The sequence below is a fragment of the Falco peregrinus genome, chromosome 10 (assembly GCF_023634155.1).
Source record: "Falco peregrinus isolate bFalPer1 chromosome 10, bFalPer1.pri, whole genome shotgun sequence".
NCBI lineage: Eukaryota > Metazoa > Chordata > Aves > Falconiformes > Falconidae > Falco > Falco peregrinus.
The window spans coordinates 32,204,703-32,226,961 of record NC_073730.1 but is presented as its reverse complement, the minus strand read 5'-3'; the positions used below and the strand labels follow the sequence as shown (position 1 = coordinate 32,226,961).

At 42.9% G+C, this 22,259-nt stretch overlaps 1 protein-coding gene across 7 annotated transcripts in view; it reads left to right on the top strand.

Annotated features, from left to right (window-relative positions):
- The window catches only part of DOCK7 (dedicator of cytokinesis 7), a 106,999-nt gene that overhangs the window by 70,094 nt on the left and 14,646 nt on the right, over positions 1-22,259 (top strand). For 3 of the 7 annotated variants that reach the window (XM_055815161.1, XM_055815160.1, XM_055815159.1), the window contains exons 23-41: positions 654-746; positions 1,984-2,073; positions 3,088-3,183; positions 3,286-3,426; positions 3,579-3,692; positions 4,716-4,886; positions 5,650-5,789; positions 9,308-9,477; positions 10,296-10,450; positions 11,308-11,490; positions 11,986-12,121; positions 13,259-13,355; positions 15,774-15,870; positions 16,734-16,868; positions 17,574-17,726; positions 18,913-19,071; positions 19,449-19,549; positions 20,486-20,678; positions 21,248-21,391. In XM_055815161.1, coding sequence (XP_055671136.1) covers positions 654-746; positions 1,984-2,073; positions 3,088-3,183; positions 3,286-3,426; positions 3,579-3,692; positions 4,716-4,886; positions 5,650-5,789; positions 9,308-9,477; positions 10,296-10,450; positions 11,308-11,490; positions 11,986-12,121; positions 13,259-13,355; positions 15,774-15,870; positions 16,734-16,868; positions 17,574-17,726; positions 18,913-19,071; positions 19,449-19,549; positions 20,486-20,678; positions 21,248-21,391 — 2,568 coding nt within the window. The remainder of the gene's footprint in view (positions 1-653; positions 747-1,983; positions 2,074-3,087; positions 3,184-3,285; positions 3,427-3,578; positions 3,693-4,715; positions 4,887-5,649; positions 5,790-9,307; positions 9,478-10,295; positions 10,451-11,307; positions 11,491-11,985; positions 12,122-13,258; positions 13,356-15,773; positions 15,871-16,733; positions 16,869-17,573; positions 17,727-18,912; positions 19,072-19,448; positions 19,550-20,485; positions 20,679-21,247; positions 21,392-22,259) is intronic. The other 4 variants (XM_055815163.1, XM_055815162.1, XM_055815165.1 and 1 more) reach the window with 2 other exon arrangements.

The window sequence follows — 22,259 nt, the reverse complement described above, 5'->3', positions numbered from 1 at the left end:
GCCAAGCAGGTTGGTTCCAGAAAAGGTATGTGCTGCGCTGCCCAGAGGAAATACCCAAGTGTCTGTGTGAGATCCTGTTCACAGGGTTACTCTGCCAGTGGTGCTGCATTTTTATTCCATGAGTAGGAAACCTTGTGAGAGCTGACAGTCAGTCTCTTTGAAGTGCCTCAGTGTTTCTGTAAGGCTTATAGAGCTTCTGCGCTGTGGGCTAACAAGCAGTCTACCCTGACAGTGGCAGAAACCTCAGAGAGCATCCTTTATGGTTTTCACATCTGTGCACCAATTTTCCTCTGCCACACCCTGAGTCTAGGCTGGCTCCATCTACTGAAGTGAATGGGTTTAAACTGATGAAAGAGTGGGATTTTTCAGGAGGATAGTTTTTGAATGTTAACCATTACAGATAAGACAGGTTGGACCAGAGCTGTTGACAGGATTAATGTGATGTATGTATGTGATGAGATATGAAATAATCCTCTGGACTAAAATGTCTCAACAGACACCTGAGAATTCAGGCTGCTGTAACAGTGCTATTTGATGATGTGTTTGCGGTGTACCCAGTTTGATTGCTTTTAAGGACTAAACTTTGACTACTGTATGGCATGCAACATGTAATATTTCTTTCCTTTCCCAACTGCTTTCTATTACATGCCCAGGGTTTAGACCGCTCCAATTCCTGGGTAAACACTGGTGGTCCAAAAGCAGCCCCATGGGGATCCAACCCCAGCCCAAGTGCAGAGTCAACACAGGTGGTGTCTTCAGTAGAGGTTTTTCTGGCTTTGTTTTCCCTGATGTTTTCCTGTAGAATATCTTCCTTTCAGTGCATACTCCAATTTTGGTGGTTTGGTGTTTTTTTAATTATGTATTTATTCCTTGAAAATTATGTGACTTTTACTTTATAAATTAGCATCTCCTCCACCACCGCCTCACCACACTGCATGAAAAACCGCAAAAGCGTGAACGTGCCCCCTTCTTTCATTTCAGTGGTTGCTGGTCTGTGAAATGTAAATGCTGTGACTGCTTTTCTTTTTGTTTTCTTTTCTCTGTCTGTCTGTCTGTCTCTCTCTCTCTGTCTTCCTCTCTCTCTAGTTTCAACTTCAGGTGGAACACATTTCTAAGTGGGAACATTAATCACAGCTTCATAGTTTTGTCCATGTTTGCCATTTCTTTTGATGTTGTGAACCATTTTACCATTTTCATCAAGCATTTATTATTCATCATCAAGTAATCCTTCATGACTATTTGAGTGGAATATTGTTAAACCAAAATTGATTACCACATGTAAAATTCTCTCTTAAAACATGTAAATTTGAGTGCTGGAACCAGTGACTTGCTAGGGCCAATTGTATCTGTTCTGTGTTGCAAAGTATGAAAACTTTATAGCAGCTTCAGTCAGAAAGAGTTAATTTATTTAGCCCCTGTTGCCTGCTGCTTTCCACTGCATGGTTGCCCTGAACGTACCTCTCAACTGCACCTCCTTGCAAGTTTATTAGTCTTCCAGAATTATTCAGTCGGAGTTCACTTGCACTCATGGCAAATTATTTTCAGCAGAAACAGAACTTCAGTAATTTTCTCATTACCTGTGCCAGTAGCAGCATCGCTGTGGGGTACATCCCCACGTGCTTGGTCTCTGGTAGATTGAGAGGTACGGACTGAAATTTCAAGTATTACCTCCTTGACATATGCATGTTGATAAAATACAATGATGAAAAAGTTTCATGCTTTGCAGCATTAAGTGTCTTTGTGCATAAGAACATGCAGTTATTTAAATAGCCTGTATGTCTTAAACCAATAAAAAGTACTGTCATTTTGTTAAAACCAAATCTATAATGAGTAAGAGTTTGAGAATGCATAAAAAGTTGTAAAGACAGTAAAAGCCTACCGTCGGAACAGTATTTTTGTAAACGTACATTGTCCTTGAGCTGCAAAACCCATCCACAGCAAACTTTAATGTCCTGTCATCATTCATTCATCTCCACTCCGTAGGCTACGGATCGAAGTTGTAATCGTATGTCTTCGCACACTGAGACGTCAAGTTTCTTACAAACATTAACAGGACGATTACCAACTAAAAAGGTAGATTTCAGTGAAGACAATTGATATTGTGGGGCAGGGAGGTCAAGTCATTCTGAAAACATGATGCAATCTATTCTTTTATTTACAGCCTGATTTTTTCTGAGGTCATTAGGAACTGCTGTTGCTTAGCACCTCTGAATATCCAGGCTGTAGTGAATATGAAGTATCCTGACAGAGTTGAATTGGGAAGAATAAAATAAGCAGGAGTAGCTCGTCTGATTTAATGTCCATAGTGTTTGGAGCCAGTTTATTACTGGCTCTTTAAAAATATGAATAGTGCTGTCTAGACATGTAAATGATACATTCTTGTGTGCAAAATTATAATGTGTTAGATGGCTAGCATTACAGCTGTGTGCTGAACTCTGTTACATAGGTGTTAATCCAAAGTGACTCTAGAAAGTTAATGGGAGTTACAAGTGCACTCCCTTGGAGGAGGCGAGATGCTCCTAAACAATGTCAGAAAGGCAAAATGCCCGACTTTTTGTGTAATGAAAATGGGATCACTGACAATGTGCAGTCTGTGGGTTGGTCCTCCCGAGAAAAGGAATCAAAGAGTGTTTCTTAGCCCCATGTTTCCTCCTTACTGTTTTAAGTCCTTTCTCACAGTAAATATACATCTTTGTACAAATCGCTTTATATGTCCACTTTTTACTCCCTTTTCCTGCAAAAATCAGACCAGACAGAAAGGTAGACTTTTAAACTAAACTAATTTGAGCACCAAACTTTTTTTTTTTTTTGGGAGGGTGGGTGGAAAATTCTTTTGACACTTGAAATTCAATTTTGGAGCAAGATGCTATGAAACGTTTCTCATATCACATATCATAACATAATCCTTCATTGTTAGTTGGGGATTTCTTTAAGGGATGCCACCACTGCTGTCATGTTTCCAGTTATTTATTTTGCTTAACCTCATTGTTTGCCATACTTTCCATGGACCGTGCTACCATTTCTCATGCGGACTGTTTTGCGAGCTGATCTTGAGGCTTGGGCTAACTCTAGTTTGAATCTGTGTAGCTTTTCCATGAAGAACTGGCCTTACAGTGGGTTGTGTGCAGCGGGAGTGTGCGGGAGGCAGCCCTGCAGCAGGCCTGGTTCTTCTTCGAGCTGATGGTGAGCAAACTGGAAACACCTTGCTTATTGTCTTACAGTTTGTAGTTTAAAACATGAACAGCAACAACTGCAACTGACTTTGTTGTAATTTATATCCTATAGGTGAAGAGCATGGTACATCATTTGTATTTTGCTGACAAACTGGATGCGCCAAGAAAGAATCGTTTTCCTGAGCGTTTCATGGATGATGTAACTGCTTTGGTCAGCACAATTGCTGGTGATATAGTCTCTCGGTTTCAGAAGGTAATGGCAAACAATTAAACTGAACCCCAGTCAGAGCTCAGGCATCAGACCTCCTGCATGTTGTTTGCGGGTGCCTAGACCAGGAATTGCTTGAACACATACAGTGTGCTGCTCTTCATTTTCTTTCCCATTTTTCTTTTCCTTCTTTCTAGGATACAGAAATGGTCGAAAGGCTCAACACCAGTCTTGCGTTTTTCCTCAATGACCTGTTGTCTATCATGGACAGAGGATTTGTTTTTGCTCTTATTAAGACCTGCTACAAACAGGTGAATGCAGATAAATATTATGACTTAACTGTGAACTGTAGCTTAGCCTATTAGTCTAACTTTCTTTGGACAGACAATAAAGTATGGGCACACAATTCTGGGATTCAGGTCTTTTTAGGGCAAGCAAGGCATTCTCGGTAGTGATTTAGAGTTTACGCCTCTCTGATTACACTCTCAAATGTGCATTAGGAGTAACTCCCTTGAGTGAACGGACATGCAGCAGGAAGAAAGAATTATTCCCTCTGTTCACCATGTTCAGAGTAATTGAATCCAAAATTAGTAGGAGGTTTTGTGAGGGAGCACCATGGTTTGTCAGCGGGTCTCTCAAGGACACGTTGACCCTGTATGATCATATTGATCACCACGCTCCCTTTCCATCCTTCTGAGGATGCAGGGTCTCCTCCCCCATGAGGAGGGTTCCTACGTTAGGCATTGGGAAGCTTTTTTGCTTTATGTGTGGGAGGGAAATCACCTCGAACCACAAAGTTTTCATTTGACTAAAAACGTCTGTGCTGATACTGTCTACAAAGGAGATGACAAGGTATCAAGAGCTTAAGCTTGGACTCATTTTTGCCCCACAGTCTTTAAAACATTTTGTGTAAGGTGCAAGAACAGCAACATTTGAGCTTTGTTGCTTACTGTATTTTAGCCAACCTGCATCTTTGACCTGTTAATGCATGACACTGTGTGGTCCTGCTTCTCACAACTCCCTACAGAAATCAATAGGATGGGGATATCATATGTGAAGTACATAGTTCTTAATTTGCTTATATAAATATGGCTGTTATATACACCTTGTATTAATAGACATGCCGTTGGCTGGGCTGTGTGTGGCTCCTGTGCATCAGAGGTTTAATCTGTAGCACAAGGAGATGATGTGGATGTGACCATTTGATGATATCAAACTCTTCAGTTCTTGCTTCGGAAGTGTTTTTGGGGAGCAGTGGTGGGACGGGGGGCTCATGGCTGCATTTATACTCTTTTTTTGGTGTTAACTGCAATTTTGTGGGGTAAATTTGCCAGGTGTCTTCAAAGCTGTATTCCTTAACAAATCCAAGTAACCTGGCATCTTTAAGGCTGGACTTCCTTCGCATCATTTGCAGCCATGAACACTATGTCACCTTGAACTTGCCCTGCAGCTTGCTCACACCACCTGCATCTCCATCACCATCTGTGTCTTCAGCAACTTCTCAGGTATGCTGTGACAAGGATCCTTTGTGAAAACGCAAGCTGCGCTTTGTTCTGAGACTTAAATCGTATGAGGCAGTTGTATCACCTGTATTTTCAGTCTCTGCTTGCTAATATTTTTTCCAAGTGTTTATTTGGAAATTAGGTTTACATACCACGTAGGTTTTGATTTATTTTGATCTTTTATTACTGAAAAAAGAATGCCCATATCCCTGTCCTCATAGAGTCCACAGACTGTCCTTAGGGACTTAGTCCCCTCCTATATTGGACAAACGCGTGAGCATGAATAAGTCACTAAAGAAAATGCTTTGTCCAGTGTTACCTTTTTCTTACAAAACAAGGATCTTTCTAGCACACTGTAGCCTAGTTGTAGCCTGCTCAGTAAAAGTAATTTGAATTAACATGTCATTCAAGTGGATTAATTAGTTACAAAATTACATAAACTAAATCAAATTAAAGCCTTCTTAAGAACATCCATACCCGAGTTCAAAATTTAACTAATCCACTTTTAAAGGTGATTTGGCTTAACTTCCTTAAGGCCTGCCCTGTGGTGGGAAGGCAACAACAACAAATGATTAATAGAAGAGGTAGTGAGTGAGCTTGGATGTAACATAAGTAGATGTGCCTAGATCCAAACAAAAAAGGGAAAAGGTAGTTTATGTGAGATGGTGTTCAATTCTGAAAAGTGCTTCTAATATATTTCATAAGCTTTGACTCTGTGTTCCAAGGGGCCTCATTATGCAACTTCTGAAACTTGATTTTTTCACAGAGTTCTGGGTTCTCCACAAATGTCCAAGACCAGAAGATTGCAAATATGTTTGAATTGTCTGTGCCTTTCCGCCAACAGCATTACTTGGCCGGGCTTGTGTTAACAGAACTGGCTGTCATTTTAGATCCTGATGCAGAAGGGTAAATCTTTACAATTTTTTTCCCCAAGAATTTTCTGTAATTCCAAGCAAATGGTGGATGCAAAGCAAGTTCTGGCATGGCCAGAATGGATTTGAATTTGTGAGCTGAAAAGATAAGAAACCAGTTCTTGAAGAATCCTCTTTTTTCTCCCTGCCCCTCATGTTTCTTACTTCCTTAGCTCTGACTCTGTAAACATGATTTCAATCACATTTTTCCAGCTGAGAAGAAGGGAAAGAGGTTCCTGCTGGAGCCCCCAGCTGCCACAGGGGCACTGCTGGAGCTCTAAGAGGAAAACAGCTTTTCTCAATTGTAACAAGAAAATAATTTTCATCATTTAGGAAGTTTCTGTTGCTGGTGGTTTTGAATGTTACCGCATATTTTGCCAGTGGTCCTCCCAGCTCTTTTAAAACATAAATTATGCATTGATGAGGCCCCTGCGGGTTACATAAATAGACAAATACAGTCAAGCATGCAGAGTTTGTTGGTGACTTGCCTGGCTTGTGCAGCAAATAATTTTCTGAAGTAGGAGTGTAGCCTGTAGTCCTGACATCCAGTCTGTTACTTGTGTTATTTAGAGCTGCATTTCTGCCTTGCCTCTTTAAAATGGTTTTCAATGGAAATTATTGATTGCTTCCACAGTCCTAGTTTCTCTCACAGGCATTTTTCTCAAGGTGGACTCAGAAATATCAGCCGAGTCGACAAATGCTGATGATTCATGGTTAATTCTGCCCCTTTACCAAGAGGTCGCAGGAGTTAAACATTCATTCTGTTTCCAGTTGGAGAAGAAAGCGATGCCATAAATTAGAATATTTTCTTGTATATGTACATAACACACCGCAGTCCCATTTTTTTTGCCTGAAATGGGAAAAGTGGCAAATTTTACCCATATACACTGTCTACAGAAATCCTTTTTGTAGCATAGGAACATCCTGTTCACTGGTTAGAAATCAGGTCCTGTCTTTTGCCCTTGTTCTTCACAAACTTTCTGTTCTGACCTACCTGCCTCTTGACCTTTCTCACCTTGCTATTCTCAGCAATTAAGCTTGGACCAGGTTGGTAGTCTCTGCCCAGCTGCGTAAAGGAGCTATCAGCATGATCTTGCTGGTGTCCACTGGGGAGACAGCTTCTTTCTCAAACCCTGTCCAGACAGGAAAAGGCCACTGATACCAGTTCAGCTCTGGAGATGCATTTTGAACAAAGCTCCTGAATTTTGGTGGAGACGTATACCAGCAATGCATTTGGAGTTTATTGTTTTCCAGAATGACTTGCAGTTGGCAGCTTACTAGCTGTTCTCAGGCTTCAGTGTTTGCCCTGGTAGATCCACCATATAAAGTAAACCAGTTTGTTCAGCTCTGCTCTTCCCTTGCCCATGAAGACTATTAACAGTCATACAGTATCATCAGAGGGTTCAGACATGCCTGCCATTCAAATGTTTTGGCCACCACTGGAAAAAGCTCAATATTCTTCCCAGTTGCATTATTCTGCAGCAGGAGTGGAGAGGGATGTCCGTCTAGTTGCTTATCATGTTAGAGCTTTGCCTTAGGTCTTGAGAAGTGATACAGAGCCTTAAATGTGTTTTGCCCTTAGCAAAATATCTTAAATTTTAGCTCACCCATTTTATAAGAACTCTTTGGACAGACAAGACTGTGGTACCCTGGTGCCTGAAGGTGGTGCGTTAGACAGATCCCTTTGTGCTAGGTGCCGTACAGTGACGCGGTGCGGTACAGTCCTTCTCCAGAGCACTGGCAGCCTTGGAAGACATTACAACATGCAGATGATGGAAGCTAGCTGAATGTGAGAGTTACAGAGAGGGAGTCCATGCAGCTAGACCCTGAACAGATTGTCTCTGCAAACAGTGCTGTGGTGCTTTGTTTGTTAACTCATATTGTTCATTTCATAGCGCCCATGTTGCCTGTATTGACTGATGGTACAAGGCAGAAGTGAGAAAATCGGAATTTGGCCCTCAGTATTCAGTGGCAAAAGTCAATTTCCCAACACTGTGCGGTGTTGACACAAATTCAGGCCAGGGCTGAGGTAACAGAGGGGATGGTTGGAGGGTGGCAAGATCAGTTCATTGCATTATCAGCCAGAAAGTTGAATGGGCCATATTTCCTCCTCTTCGCTATGGATCGATCCACCACAGTACTTGCTCTGTTCTGGAAAAGCAAAAAAGAAATCCATGTAGCCCTAGGTTTGAAGAGCGCTGCTTTGTTTGGGTGTGTTTTCCCTATATGCAGTTCTGTGGCCTGCAGGGCAGTTTCCCTTGAACTGTTAGAAACACAACTCAGGTGCCACTCCTTCAAAATAATGCAAAGACTTTTCTTTAACCTTCATTTGAAGGAACCAGTCACTTAAATAAGCATTTCCTTCCTACTTGTTAAGGCTCTCCCTAATTATATAGACAAGGAATTCTAGGATCTCATTACAGCTTGATGAAAAACCACAGGAAGCATGTAGCTACAGCTAGCTGATGTCCTCCTAACCTGTACTGGTGTCGTTTTAATCATTGTAAACCCCCAAAAACCCAGTCAAAGCCTCTCATCTTTTTTAACCAGAACTCAACTCTACTTTTCAGGTAAAGTGGATACTGCCTGAAATTCAGCACTTGTTTTAATACCTCAGGTCTGAACACTGAAGCTTATGTTTTGCTAATGCATAATGTATGAGCTTCCTTGGCTGCTTCATGCATGGGGTAAAGTTGTCTTCTTGGCCTGATTTGCCTACAGAAGCAAATAGCTACAGAGATACCTGCTATTTGCTCTGAGAGAGTTTTGCCTCTGTGTGGTGGCTGAGGGAATTGAAAGAAGCAGAGCGAGTTCTTGAGAGATTCAGGGGAATTTGTGTTTTCAAGGCATGAGCACCAAGTAGGCTCATGCAGGGTGCCCTGCAAAAGGGGTGGTGTTTGGGCTCTGCCATCATTTGCATCTTAATAATGAAGGCCATTTTTTGCGGGTTTTCCTTCTACCCTTCCATTTCTTTAACACTTATTCAGAGTTACAGATCTGTAGTCTACTGTTTTGTCAGGGGACTGAAGCAGAACCTTCTTCATCATTTGATAAAAGCAATGTTCTGTCTTAGGAGGGCTTTTCTCTCTGTAAATGGTGTTAAATAGAAACAAAAAAAAGAACACAACAAATGGTTTCGCTAAATCCACTGTCCTCTCAAGTTTCTCTCCCTGTTTTCCATATTCCCTAAGTTCTCCTAATGGTCTTTAGTAAACTCAATACTTCAGCATAGCAGTAGCTGGGACTTTGGTTTTGTATGGAAAATACGAGAGTCCTTACATTATATTGGGTGTGCACTTCTGCAAGATATTTTTGAACATTTTATATGGCTTAGTGGAAAGCCAGCCGTTTGTCAAATCCGTGGGAGATCAAAAAAAAAATGTGCAGTGGGTTTATGTGAAGTTAAAAATAAAACCCAGGGGTTTTTTTTCTTTTTTGAAGCCCTTTAGTTACAAAGTATAGTTTGCTTTGAAGATATTAACTAATCTGCTTGACCCAACTCTCTTTTAACAGTTTATTTGGATTGCATAAGAAGGTCATCAATATGGTACACAATTTACTGTCCAGTCATGACTCAGATCCACGGTATGCTGACCCACAGGTAAAGGCCCGGGTGGCCATGCTATATCTACCTCTGATTGGCGTGATCATGGAAACCGTGCCTCAGCTTTATGACTTTACAGGTATTTTATATTCTGTGCTTTGAGTATACGTTCACCTGCTCGCGGGACTTGAGTGTTTGGGTGGTAAAACTGACCTACAAACCCCTTTAGTGTTGGATGAGATAGTTTCTATTTCTGAATTATAACTTTGACATGTTTTCACATCCATTTCCTAAACTGCACTTGCAAAATGTATCTTCAGTGACTGTTAACATTCAAAAGCTGCACTTGCTTGCATGAAGTGAAGAGCTAGCAAGGCATTTTAGTTTACAGCTGGCTGGCTACTGTGTATGTGTAGCCAGCCTCCCCATATGCCTCTGACCTGCTTAAAAAGTCACCCCACATACTGTACAATTCTCACAGCAATTCCAAAGGATAAGCAGAGTTCCTCTTCTTCCTCTCAGTGTGTGCGCTGTCAGCAGTTCTTTTCAGGGGTGCTTTGTGCAGTGCCCTGAAGAGCAGCAGAGGTGGGTTACTTCAGACCAGGGCAGGGAGTCCAATCTGGGATAGTTTGGAATTTGGAGTTGTCTTCTACATCCTTTGAATTTAATGACAAATAAAGCTGCGAGCAAAGATTTGGCGTGAAGTATTCAAAGGGACAAAAGGTCTATTTTCAGAAACATTCTAGATACTGAGGCTGTGTGGGTTGCATTTGAAAATGGTTGTTTTCTTTGCTTTGCATGACCTGAAATAATAGTCCTGTTTACTTGGATCCCATGAGTGTGATGATTTTCAGTTTGCATTCCTAGACTGTTCAATGAAACTAGCACTGTGGAGGGAGGCTGGGGAGAGAAACTTTTGAGTTTGGGGATTGACTAGATGCACGTGTTTCTCTGCAGAGAGTCACAATCAGCGAGGGAGGCCAAGCTGTGTCGCTGTTGATGATTACGAAAGCGAGGGTGGAAGCATGATAAGCCAGACAGTTGCCATGGCCATCGCAGGAACATCTGTCCCGCAGCTCACCCGGCCCAGCAGTTTTCTACTCACCTCATCGGTACAAAGCCATTTCTCCTTATTCCTTGACCCTCCATCTGTGTCAACAAGAAATATTTACGCATGCAGGTCCTGGACTCATATCGGTTTGCAGCTGGGTGTTACCCAGGGAGGCAGAGGGTGAAAGACAAGGGGGAGCAAATCATGTTTGCATGTTGTTCTGCCTGTTTCAGAGAGGATATAAGAAAATGCCAGGCAGGGATAAAAATCAACAAACCTCAGAAAAGAGAAGAATTTTTTGAAACAATCTGATAAAAGCTCTGTGAAGTGCAATAGTCGTTATGACCTCTAAGCCCTAAGCAAAAATTCCTACCACATCTAAACCCCACCTAGCTGAAAACATACATGGGCCATTTCCCCTGTTTTCTGCACAGGGAGAGAATCCTCTTGATTCCAGTAGCAGGCAGGCCCTTCCATTTCTCCATCCTCCTCCCTTTAGTCCTGTCAGGACCCTATTTTGCTGGGGTTTACATGCACTCAAAGTGAGACACTGATACATACATGTGATAATGAATGGAGCCCCTCTGCTTGACTGTTAACCTGCAGGAGGTTGTTAAAGGCATCTTGAGGGAAGTGGATATTGGCTGCCTGAACTGAAACTCATTCATATAACGTGATTATTCTGGTTCAAACTGGTGCTTCACTCTTGCAGCTTGACTGTCTGTGGGCTCCACTGAACTGTTGGGTTGGGAAGGAGAAACGTGTATCTCCCAGTTGTTAGTAAAAAATGTCTGTTCTCCTTCTGTTCCTATTTGGTAGTTATTCAGGCTGGGGTGGTAGCTGGTGCAGATCCATTTGGTGATGGAGTGTTTGAACGTGAAATACAGTGTGGCAAATGTCTTGACCTGTCTGTTTTAGAGTGGCAGGCAGCACTCCACCTTCTCAACGGAGTCCAGCCGCAGCCTTCTGATCTGTCTCTTGTGGGTGCTCAAGAATGCAGATGAAAGTGTCTTGCAGAAATGGTTCACAGACCTGTCAGTGTTGCAGCTCAATCGCCTGCTGGATTTGCTTTATCTTTGTGTATCCTGCTTTGAATACAAGGTACTGCTACATTGTTTAAACCTCCTGAAGTTCCTTCTCCTGAAGTTCCTTCTAGGGCTTGCTGAGAAAGTTTACACTCCCATCCTTTACACGACTGCAGAAAGGCATTTCCTGCTCTCTCCTAAGTATTTCCTGTATTCACAACCCCAAGGCTAAGCACGTCTCTGTGCAACCTCTAGCCTTTTTCCATGTTTACTTTTCAGCCATGCAAGTGTCTGTGCCTTGTTTCATTTAAGCAGTTTGTGTTGCTTTACACTCATCTGGGAACTGCTGTGGGGCAAGGGGATAGCTCTTGGCCATCTTGCTTGCTATCAACAAGAAGAGAGTTTTCTGTAGCAATGCTGGAGTCTAGGTAGATTAGCTAGCTAGCAGTAAAACCTGTATTCCTTGCTTGCTGTGTATCTTTAGACAGGAAAGATATTTTGACTTGTTAATACTTAAAAAATATCCCAGATTGAAAGGATCGCCACTCATGGTCTCATTTGAAACTTGCAGGGCAAGAAAGTATTTGAAAGAATGAACAGTCTGACATTCAAGAAGTCAAAAGACATGAGAGCCAAACTTGAAGAAGCTATTTTGGGAAGCATAGGGGCAAGGCAGGAAATGGTTCGAAGAAGCAGAGGACAGCTAGGTGAGTAGTCTTCTGTGCTGTCCCCTTTTTCCAAAAACTGCTACTCCCATCCCCAAGTTACTTGCAGCCACCTGTAGTATGGGATTCTACCCATCAAGATCTTCAGGCAAAGAAGCCCCTAGGAAAAGCTGTTTGCAGCTGGCATCGCGCTTCACTGGGTCTGCAAAATCTCTGCACTTTTCATGAGTTCCATCTGCAGGCAGTTTATTTGTTACTTGCTTGCTTTTGTGTGCATGTGATCACATCTCACTTATGGGGTGTTCTTGCCTGAACTTCTTCCGTTGTAGCATCTTTCAGAGCCACATTCTAGTACGTCCTGTGCAAGGATCAGAGTGGAAACAAACTGCCTGATCTTGCTTTGATAGCTCTGAAAACACCTGGATATTTCTGCTAACTTAATGAGTCTTGAAATAGCCAGTAGTTGGGGTAACAAGCACCTTCTGATGATTTTTGCTGTTTATGTTGTTGGGGAGGAGGGATGGCCCAGGGGTTAGGATGAGAATCAGAACCAGTCATTGTGGGCTAAGCTGAATAAATATTTTAGAGCCATAATTAATGAATCACTTCAGAGAGATGGGGACCTTTGTGGGTTTTTTCTTAATCTGGCCTGATTGCCTTTATTACTTGAAATTCACCTGCCCTCCCAGCAGTGAGAATAAAGACATAGAAGACTGTGAGGTAGGAAGGGGGGTCTCAGCACCACTCCGAGAACATCACTGTGTGCTGGTTAAGAACAGCAATGTCAGACTGCTGAGGATTGCCACACCCAGGCTCCTTATGTAGTCTGAGGAAGGTGCTTTTCTCACCAGCCCTGACAGCTGCCTGCCTGATTTGAGTATCTCAGCTGCCTCTCTCCGTTAGCTCTAGAGTGAGCTGGCGTGTGGCAATGCACGAAGTGGTCTGTGTTGCTCGTTGCTCTCTTGCATACAAAACTGCTGCAAGTAAAGTTGCCTCTCGTGCCACTCAGCAGTGACAGAATTAGGGGGCATGTAAACATCTTGGGTGAGTGCCACAGCCTTGGCCTCTAAGAAGTCATTGTTTGCTCTCAACTGTCACTTGTGAACAAATCTAGGGTTGCTACCCATGCAAAAAAAATTAGCATTAGATGACTGCTGTTGTTTTGATATTATCCTGCAGAGAGAAGTCCTTCTGGGAGCGCATTTGGAAGTCAAGAGAATTTGAGATGGAGAAAGGATATGACTCACTGGCGTCAAAACACAGAAAAGCTTGACAAGTAACTCTACCTTATCCTTCTGCATTAACAATGTGACAATGCCTGTGAGAACACAGGGTCTCTCTCCCTGTAGAAGGTCAATGGCAGCAGTCCACTTAGCTCTCATGCAAGCGAGTTTGGGCCCTCAGCTGGAACAGGGCTGGCAGTGTGCAAACAGATTTTAGTGCAACACTGCCCTAACTCTTTGCTTTTCCACTGTCTCTTGCTTTCTTAGATTTAAAAATGGGATTTAAAGAGAATGATGTAATCCATTACCTTCTTAAAACCCTATAGTAAGCTGTAATTTAGAGAGAAGGTCCATTAACAGTTTTCACAGATAGCATATATAGCTCATGTCATATTTCCTTTATTCCATAAGAGCATTCTGGAGTTGTCAAAGCTCGCTTTCCTTTCCTGTCCTAATCCATCACTTTGATTGTTTTTCCACATGTGCTGTGCTTTTAGAAGCCACAAACCAGCCAGGTACTGTAGCATTGGTGTGCAGTTCTTATAAATTGCCATTTTGTACATCTGCAGACTCAATCATCACAGTGTTGTTTGTGATGCTTGGCAGAAGTTTTCAGTGTGTGTGCGCAACTGATTGGAATGAGCTCTTTCTGCTTATTACACCCGTTTCCTTTAAAATTCCCTCTCTTGGTGTGGTTTACTCCAGAGGGCTCAGGAGTTGTGTTTGAGCTTCGCTATGCACGTTTTCTGTTTCCTCAAATTGCAACCTGCAGTCTCCGTCCTCCCAGCAAAAGAGTTGTTCCTAATCCTAGGAAAGCAGTCTCAGCCCAAGTGAAGCTCTGAAGAAACTGAGATATAGTGTCCTCGGAGTCCAGATGAGAGATCAGGCCAAATGATACCCTTAAAGACATTGACTCTTCCTGGAGTAGAAAGTACATCTTTACAGCTTCTAATTGCTTTGTCCAACACAAGAATGCAGTCTCATTTTATGTTGAGTAGTGGCTTTTTGTCCAAGACTCCAGTCCTGTTGAGGCATCAGGAAAGCCAAATGACCAGTGTGTTCCAACCTGCTAATGAAGTGTAGGTACAAATTCTGCCACGGTGCAACTCCAGAGCTGTGGACAGAGTTACACTAGATTAAAATTTGGCCTGAAGAACTCATCAGTTCACTGCTGGCACTGAATCTGAGCCCACCTCTTTCCAGAAGGAGCTCACATACATGTTAAACAGCTGTGGAATAACTTGATGGTCAAAGAATGGTATCTCACTACACAAAATAATCTTCTTGGATAACTCTGGAAACCTGCTTTTTGATCCATACTTGCTCACTGTGACTTGAGTCGATCAACACTCCACTGCTATGACACTGCAAGTGTGTCCTGCATGCATAGGTAGAGTCTGGCCCTTTGAAACCTAATAAGCAAGACATTTCACACCGAGAATTGTGCACAGCTAATTGTAGGTGGTATTATTTTATGCAGATGGTATTATTTCATATAGGGCCAGACCCCAAGCCTTCATGTTCTGGAGCCTGAGGAGTAGATTACTGAGTGTATGGCCCGGCTCCCAGGGGAAGCAGAGTGTGGCAGGGGAGGGTTGCTGCAATATTCAGGTCCAAGAGCCGAGTCAGCTGCCATCCTCTTTGTTGTGTATTTTGCTTGGATTTTGTCAGTTCCCATGGGTCACACTCCTGCTGTGATTTGGCCTGGTATGTGTCTGCTGGAGATGGCACCTGTGGTAGGGCAGGCCATGCTTGGACTCTTTAAATACACTACTGGATCTTTGCCAAAGGCAGCTCATGCCACCGAATTTTGGTGGTTGCTGCCGAGTTCCTGGGCCACCGGTGTGAGTGGGTGTATGAATTTTGTAAGACTTTCCAGGAAAATGAGTGCCTGGCGTATAAGAGCAAAATTGTGTTTTTTCTTGGAGATTTCTTGGAGAGGAAGGTATTCTTCAAGAACTGTAATGTAACGTGGCTTAAAAGGACAAAGATTGCACCCTCGCAGGATGCCCTCTGTGCTGCAGCTGGTCTAGCTGCTAGGGTCAACAGTGCAGATACACTAGCTCGTGTAGCACCACCTTGTGTCCATAGCCTATAACATAAAACCATATGTTCTGTTCCTGGTTGTGCTGTTGCATGCCTAACGATGCTACTAAACCAGCTTTGAGCTGGATTTTGATTCTAAACTGTTGTGGTGTTCCTGAAAGAGTAACAAAGTGTCAGAAAGTAGCGTGATCTCTCCTAGCATGATGAACGTAAATCCTGTGTAAGTTTGTATATGTAAAAACCCAAGTCTTTCTTCCTGTCCCGTAATGGTTGTATTGAAATATCCTTGTAGTGTTGTCTGGTAATAAAAATATGCGTTTTAACTGGGAGTTTTTTCACTAATGAGAAAATATTTTTGACTGGAAAATATGTACATCTACTTCTTAAACAGAAAGTAATTTTATTGCTTTCTTTTGTCTGATTAGATCGAGAGCAGAGATAGAACACGAGGCACTTATCGATGGAAATCTTGCAACGGAAGCCAATCTGATTATTTTGGATACACTGGAGATAGTTGTACAGGTAAGTGTGATAAGAAAATAGAGATGTAATAGCATTATGATCACCTGGCCAGGCAGCAGTTTGTTAAACAAAACCGTCCTGCGGCTTTTAACTGCCTCAATGCTATCAGAACTGTTCAGCTTCCCTGCTGCAGTGGGATAGGTGGTAATGCCTCTTCTAATCCTCAGCCTGTAACGATCTGGTTTGACATTGCAATAGCTTCCTTTAGTCCTCTTGAAAGTTGTTCCATTTTTGTAGTATAAGAAGTCGTTGTTCAAAAACTCAGTAATGAACTGGAAACATTTCCGAAGTCCTGCCTTATTCTGATTGCTGTAGTCCTTCCCAAATCTGCCTCAAGTCCTTAGGTTCCAGGTCAGCCTCCTGTATCTGTGCTTACTTTGCACGGTGCAGGAAAGCTTCCAGGCTCCTTGGTCTGTGTGGGCAGGTGAGCAAGGACACGTGGCAGTTTTGTCCCCTGCTTTCTGTACCTGGGCATGGGCTGGAAGCAGGCAGCAGCAGGCTTACCAGATCTGTGTGAGCTGCAGAGACAGCCAGGAATCCCAAGAGTTGCACTTTGCACCTGAATAATCTACCTAGAGGCCAGCTACAGACCTTCCCTCTAGTAGAACAAGGTCCCCAAAGGTCAGAGCCTCGCTGGGTGGAAAGCATCATTATTTCTGTAATGAAACGGGTCACGTTTTGATTACCTGGGGGTTGATTTAGTAACGTGACTGTTTTGCAGGCCCAGCTAAGTGGGTAATTTCTCCATGCCAGAGGGCTTTTCAGCAGAGTTCTTCTCCCTCTCCCTCTCTCTTATACACACACGAACACACATGGAAGGTTAATTTTTGCTCATGCAACTCTTGGTTTACTTTTGACTACAGACTGTTTCTGTGACGGAGTCCAAAGAGAGTATCCTCGGTGGGGTGCTGAAAGTGCTTCTGCACAGCATGGCCTGCAACCAGAGTGCACTTTATCTCCAACACTGCTTCGCCACACAGAGGGCTTTGGTTTCAAAGGTGAATTCTCGGCAGATGCTATAATATATCCTGAGCAGCACTGATGGAGATAGAACTTTTTCTTCCTTTGCATTGGGGTCACTTCACCAAGCGTTTTTTATCTTGCGCAGTATCGATTTTCAGGAAGTGTGATCGGGAGATTGATAAAACCTGACTGGTTTTCATGATCAGTACCTGTATTTATGCATGTTGGGTTTGACAGCTGCACACAGAGGTGTGGTTCACACAGTTTGAGTGTGGTGTGGGTTCCTGCTGGTTGGCAATAAATGGGCAGAGGCACCTAGTTTAGGCGGGACCATAAAGCACAGGTGGAATTTAAGCTGTATGAATCTCACTTAAAATGGATTTGTTTTACTGGGCCCTTCATTTAAACAGTTTTCTGGTTTCTCTAAGTGTACTGGGAAAAGCTCAAAGTTTTAAGCCTGAGCTTTTGGAACTGATTTGAATCAGTGTCATGGGTGTAGATGTAGGAGCAAGTTGTGGGGGCAGGTAAAAGAAGTTGCCTTCCAGTGCTGCCAGTGAGTATGCTTGGCCTTACTGTAAAAGTGAAGTAATTGAAATTAGCATCATCCCCCTCAAAACAGAGGGGACTGAACTTCCTGTCATGCCAGTGTATGCTCATTGCTGAGGGTTGCCCTGCCTTTTTGTCTGAGTGCTCATTCCTGTCTGTCCCAGCGCTAATTTTTTCATGTGCTTTTTTTCCAGTTCCCTGAGCTGCTGTTTGAAGAAGAGACTGAGCAGTGTGCAGATCTTTGCTTGAGGCTCCTGAGACACTGTAGCAGCAGTATCAGCACGATACGGTCGCATGCAAGCGCCTCTCTTTACCTACTGATGAGGCAAAACTTTGAGATTGGGAACGTGAGTACCCTGCTGCACTTTATTAGGTTATTACCTGTAAAGTGATTGGGGATTCCTGGATGGAGCTCTGTGTATTCCTGTGGGAGAAGGGCTGTTGGAGGGCTTAGCATCAAAACAAGTGTGACAGGCAAAGGGTAAAGAGGCATGCAGCAGTGACATGACTTTGCCTAGCTCCTGATCTTGCAGCACCTCACACTGCTGATCAGTGCATAAGAGGAGTGTCCAGTCTCCAGTCTCAGGGTCTGAGCTGTATGCCCAGAATCTCTTTGCAGGCAAGTTGCCTCTTGTGTTGGTTTATAGAGAGATGCAGAGCCCTGCCTGGAATATCCACTGCGAGAGTTTACAAACATGTCTGTTTGGAAGGTTTTTACACTCTTCAGAATGGACAATTTGCATTCAAGGTGCTGTTTGGAGGAACTCTCCTATGCCTTGCTTTTGCACGCCTCTAGGTGAGAGCAGAAACAGCCACATGGCCCTTTCTGTGGCAGAGCTAGTATGTGTGTCCTTTATGAAAGGGCTGTGTAAGTGGAGGTGAGTTAGCAATGCTGGGATTTTGTTTTCATTCAGATCTTACCTCTAATTACATCTTTGCTTGACTCACTCATCTGCACTTTAAATTGTCAAGAAAATTCCCTGCATTAACTCTTCGAGTTGGTATTTTGCAGGCATACATGTAGCTATGTATCACAAAGTGCTCCTCCAGACATCTTTGTTCACACTGCTTTGGTTACAGTCCACTACAGTGGGTAGCAGAACTAGAGGGACCCGCTGGTTCTGGGCCCAGGGGCTGTTAGTGGATTGATAGCGGCAAGTTGACAGGGGCTCCAGTTTTTAGGCTACACCAAACCAAAAGCAACTGTCTAGAATGAAGGCTGTATCATGAGAGGGAATTGAGCATCATCCTCTTCAGGGTGTGTGAGAGGAGAGCGTACAGAAGGAGAGAAAACTAAAACTTGCAGGAGAACCTTCACCTGGAACTAGATAATGCTGTCATCAGATTATGAAGTTCAGCAGCACCAGAGGTTTATTGTAATCACTGCTCTCAGACAGCCCTTTTCACAAAACTGGAGTTTTGTTTTTAGTGTCAGGTATCCGTCAGGAGGAGGGTACAATGACCAGAGCACTGATGTTGCAGCAGACCGTTGCAGTATCTCCAGGTTGTACCGTAACAATATCTCTGTTGCAGAACTTTGCCAGAGTGAAAATGCAAGTGACTATGTCTCTCTCATCCCTGGTGGGGACATCCCAGAACTTCAATGAAGAATATTTGCGACGTTCCCTGAAGACCATTTTGACATATGCTGAAGAAGATCTGGAACTCAGGGAGACAACATTTCCTGATCAGGTAGAAGAAATGGTCTAGTGGAAGGTGTCCTGGCCCGTGGCAGAGGGGTTGGAACTAGATGATCTTTAAGGTCCTTTCCAATCCAAAACATCCCATGATTCTATGACTCTATGAAATACCAGAAGAGAAATGTGTAATTCATTAACAGGCTGTTGTTAAACCCCCATCTAGAGCTGGAATTTGCATGCATTCCATGAAGGAGGTACTTTTTTTTTTGTTTTGTGTTTTTTTTTTTTTTTAACATCATCTAAATAGATAAAACCCAGGTCCTTGATTAATTCTGACAAGATGCAAACACCACAGTGACTGTGGTCCTAATGTAGCAGTGTGTAGCTTGATTCCCATTGCCAGTTAATACAGCAGTGTATTTTTTACAGGTCCAGGATCTAGTGTTCAACCTCCATATGATCCTCTCTGATACAGTTAAAATGAAGGAGCACCAGGAAGATCCAGAAATGCTGATTGACTTGATGTACAGGTAGAGTTTATAACCATTGCAGTGTAGTGACAGTAGGTGTCAGTACTCCACGCGGTGTTTGAACGGAGCTTAGTACCTATTGCGCTTTCTGTACTTAAAGCGTGAGGGATTGTATTGCTGTGAAATTTGATTAGGTTTTTTTATTAGCAGTTATTTTACTTTGAACTTAATCCTGTTTAAAATTACTTGGCATGATTCACATTTCACCTGAAAACAACACAGCTACTTGCTGTTTGGTTTTGGACCTACATATTGCACATTTGAGCCCTTATAGAGCTTGTTTCTGGAGCAGTTCCAGGTCTCAGTGCTTGTGCACCGATATGTACCTGTTTGTGGTGTTTGAATGTGATGTTGGTAGGTTTTGTTTGACGTTTATGTGGCTTGTCTTGGATAAAAGTAGTTTCCATTCTCCAGCAGTCTCTGATAAACTCATCCTCCACCTCAGTAAAGACAACTCTTCCTGCTTGCATCAGGGAAAACTTAAGGATCTTCCAGGACCTGCTTGCACAAAAGGCTTTTTGGTGGTGATGCATATGTTAATCTCCAGGTTGAGATCCCAGCTACCAAACTGCATGGTGGTGTCCGCATGAATGGTCCTGAAGGCTTCTTAGAAGGCAGCAGAGATTTTGTCGTAAGCAACCAGGCAGGTCTGCTCTCACTGTCCCACACCTTTGGCTTATTACCAGTCTCCAAGTGAAGTATGAGCTTTGGCCGACAGCTTCAGCAGTCACCCGTAACAGCATTCTGCCATCAGTGGGTAGCTGCAGTTGCTTGCCTGCCACTAATAGGATCAGAAATCTGTAACGTAATTTAGGGTAACTTTCTATCTGTATAGCTTCTTATCTCATATATTTGTAGGTAGCCTAGCACTGAGGGTGGATGTTATTTAAGTGGAAGTAGCTAAATACTAATCACAGAGGTTTTCTTTTCAAATAGGATTGCAAAGGGCTATCAGAATTCCCCTGACCTGCGCCTGACGTGGCTGCAGAACATGGCTGGAAAGCACTCTGAGAGGAGCAATCATGCTGAGTCAGCCCAGTGCCTGGTCCACTCTGCAGCCTTGGTGGCTGAGTATCTAAGCATGCTGGAAGACCGAAAATACCTTCCTGTAGGATGTGTTACATTTCAGGTGGGAATTATCCTCCATAATGTATTTTTGGGTTTTGTCACCTGTGCTGAGGTGCAGAGTATTTCCATGTGCCAGGTGTTACTGTGCCTACATACTCATGCTGCACTTAGTTTATTTTGGGGAGAAGGCATTGCAGCAACTTCTACAAACGTTTATTATGCTTGAAGATTGTCCTGATTCCCCTAATTCTTTACATCCATAGGCTGGGTGAATCCAGTTCTTTGTATTTCTCCATTTAAGTCATGGGATTTTAACCTCTTTGATCTAGCCAGTGTGTAGTGGGTGCAGCTGATGACAGTGGTTCCTGCCACCAGTGATGTTAAGCCATGTGGCACTGAGCACAGCAAACAAGCAGCACATACTTGGCTTTGAGTGTGTAGGTGGCCCAGCCCAGTTAGCTTAAGCATGTGCTCAAGTACCTTGCTGGTTCAGAAAGAAATTAAATAAAATGCATGTGAAAGCTGCCTCTTTAAAAACTTTAATATTAGATTGAAAATCAGCTGGCTTTCGAAGTGTTGAGTGTTGTTTAAATTGAGTAAAAATCTTTTATCTACATTATCTCTCCTTAGAACATATCTTCCAATGTTTTGGAAGAGTCAGCAGTTTCTGATGATGTTGTATCGCCAGATGAAGAAGGGATCTGTTCTGGAAAGTATTTTACAGAAGCTGGTCTGGTGGGATTGCTGGAACAGGCTGCAGCATCTTTCTCTATGGTAGAATACTTTATTTTCTTTACCTATCTTCTTCGGCAATCTTACATTGCTAGGCAATATGAAGGAAAATGTTTTTTCGGTGAGGTTGTGTAATTCTATTGTAACCATTTAATTTGTGTGGAGCATTTGAAGTTGTTCAAGGCAGCCCAGTTTGGCCTCTGGAGTGAACTGTGCAAAGAATGGGATCTGGGACCAAGAGGCCTTTGTGTGTTTCCAGTGTCTTTCACACTGCACATTTGGGAGTTCACAGTAGTAAAAAAAGGCCGTGATGATTTTCCTCCTCTTCAGAAAGAGTGGGCCGAGAGCTTTGTGTGTGAGCAGTGTTAATGAGCTGGTAGTAGTGTATCCATCAGAAACCAAGGAAAGCAAGTGAATTATTTCCCACAACACAATGTGAAATGTCATTCAGTGGGTTTAAGTACAAGCAGCAATAACTCCAGGGTAAAGACCTAGAACCTCTGCTGTGGGCTGGCTAAGCCGTGGGATGCAGCGTCTGCCTGTGCTGGGCTGGATCCCCTCCGTTGGAGGCATCCTAAGGAAACTTCACAAAGCTCATGTCATGGAGTGCTAAAAATGGATGCAGAAGTCTGAAGGTGTGCTAAAATAAAATGAGCTGTGCACTTAATCTTCCATATTTAATTCCATAGATTTGGTTTGGATCCTATTTAGCTTGTGCTCTTGTGCATATATCCATCCAAAGTATTCCAGTTTTGATTCAGTTAATAATCTTATTGACTAGTAGTAATGTGTAATGCAGCAGGCTCTTGATTTCAAGGGTAACTGAGGATTTTATTCCATTCATGTACGGATGTATTTTGAGAAAAGATGCTGATTATGCCACAGTGGTATCTAAGCCACCTTTTTATTT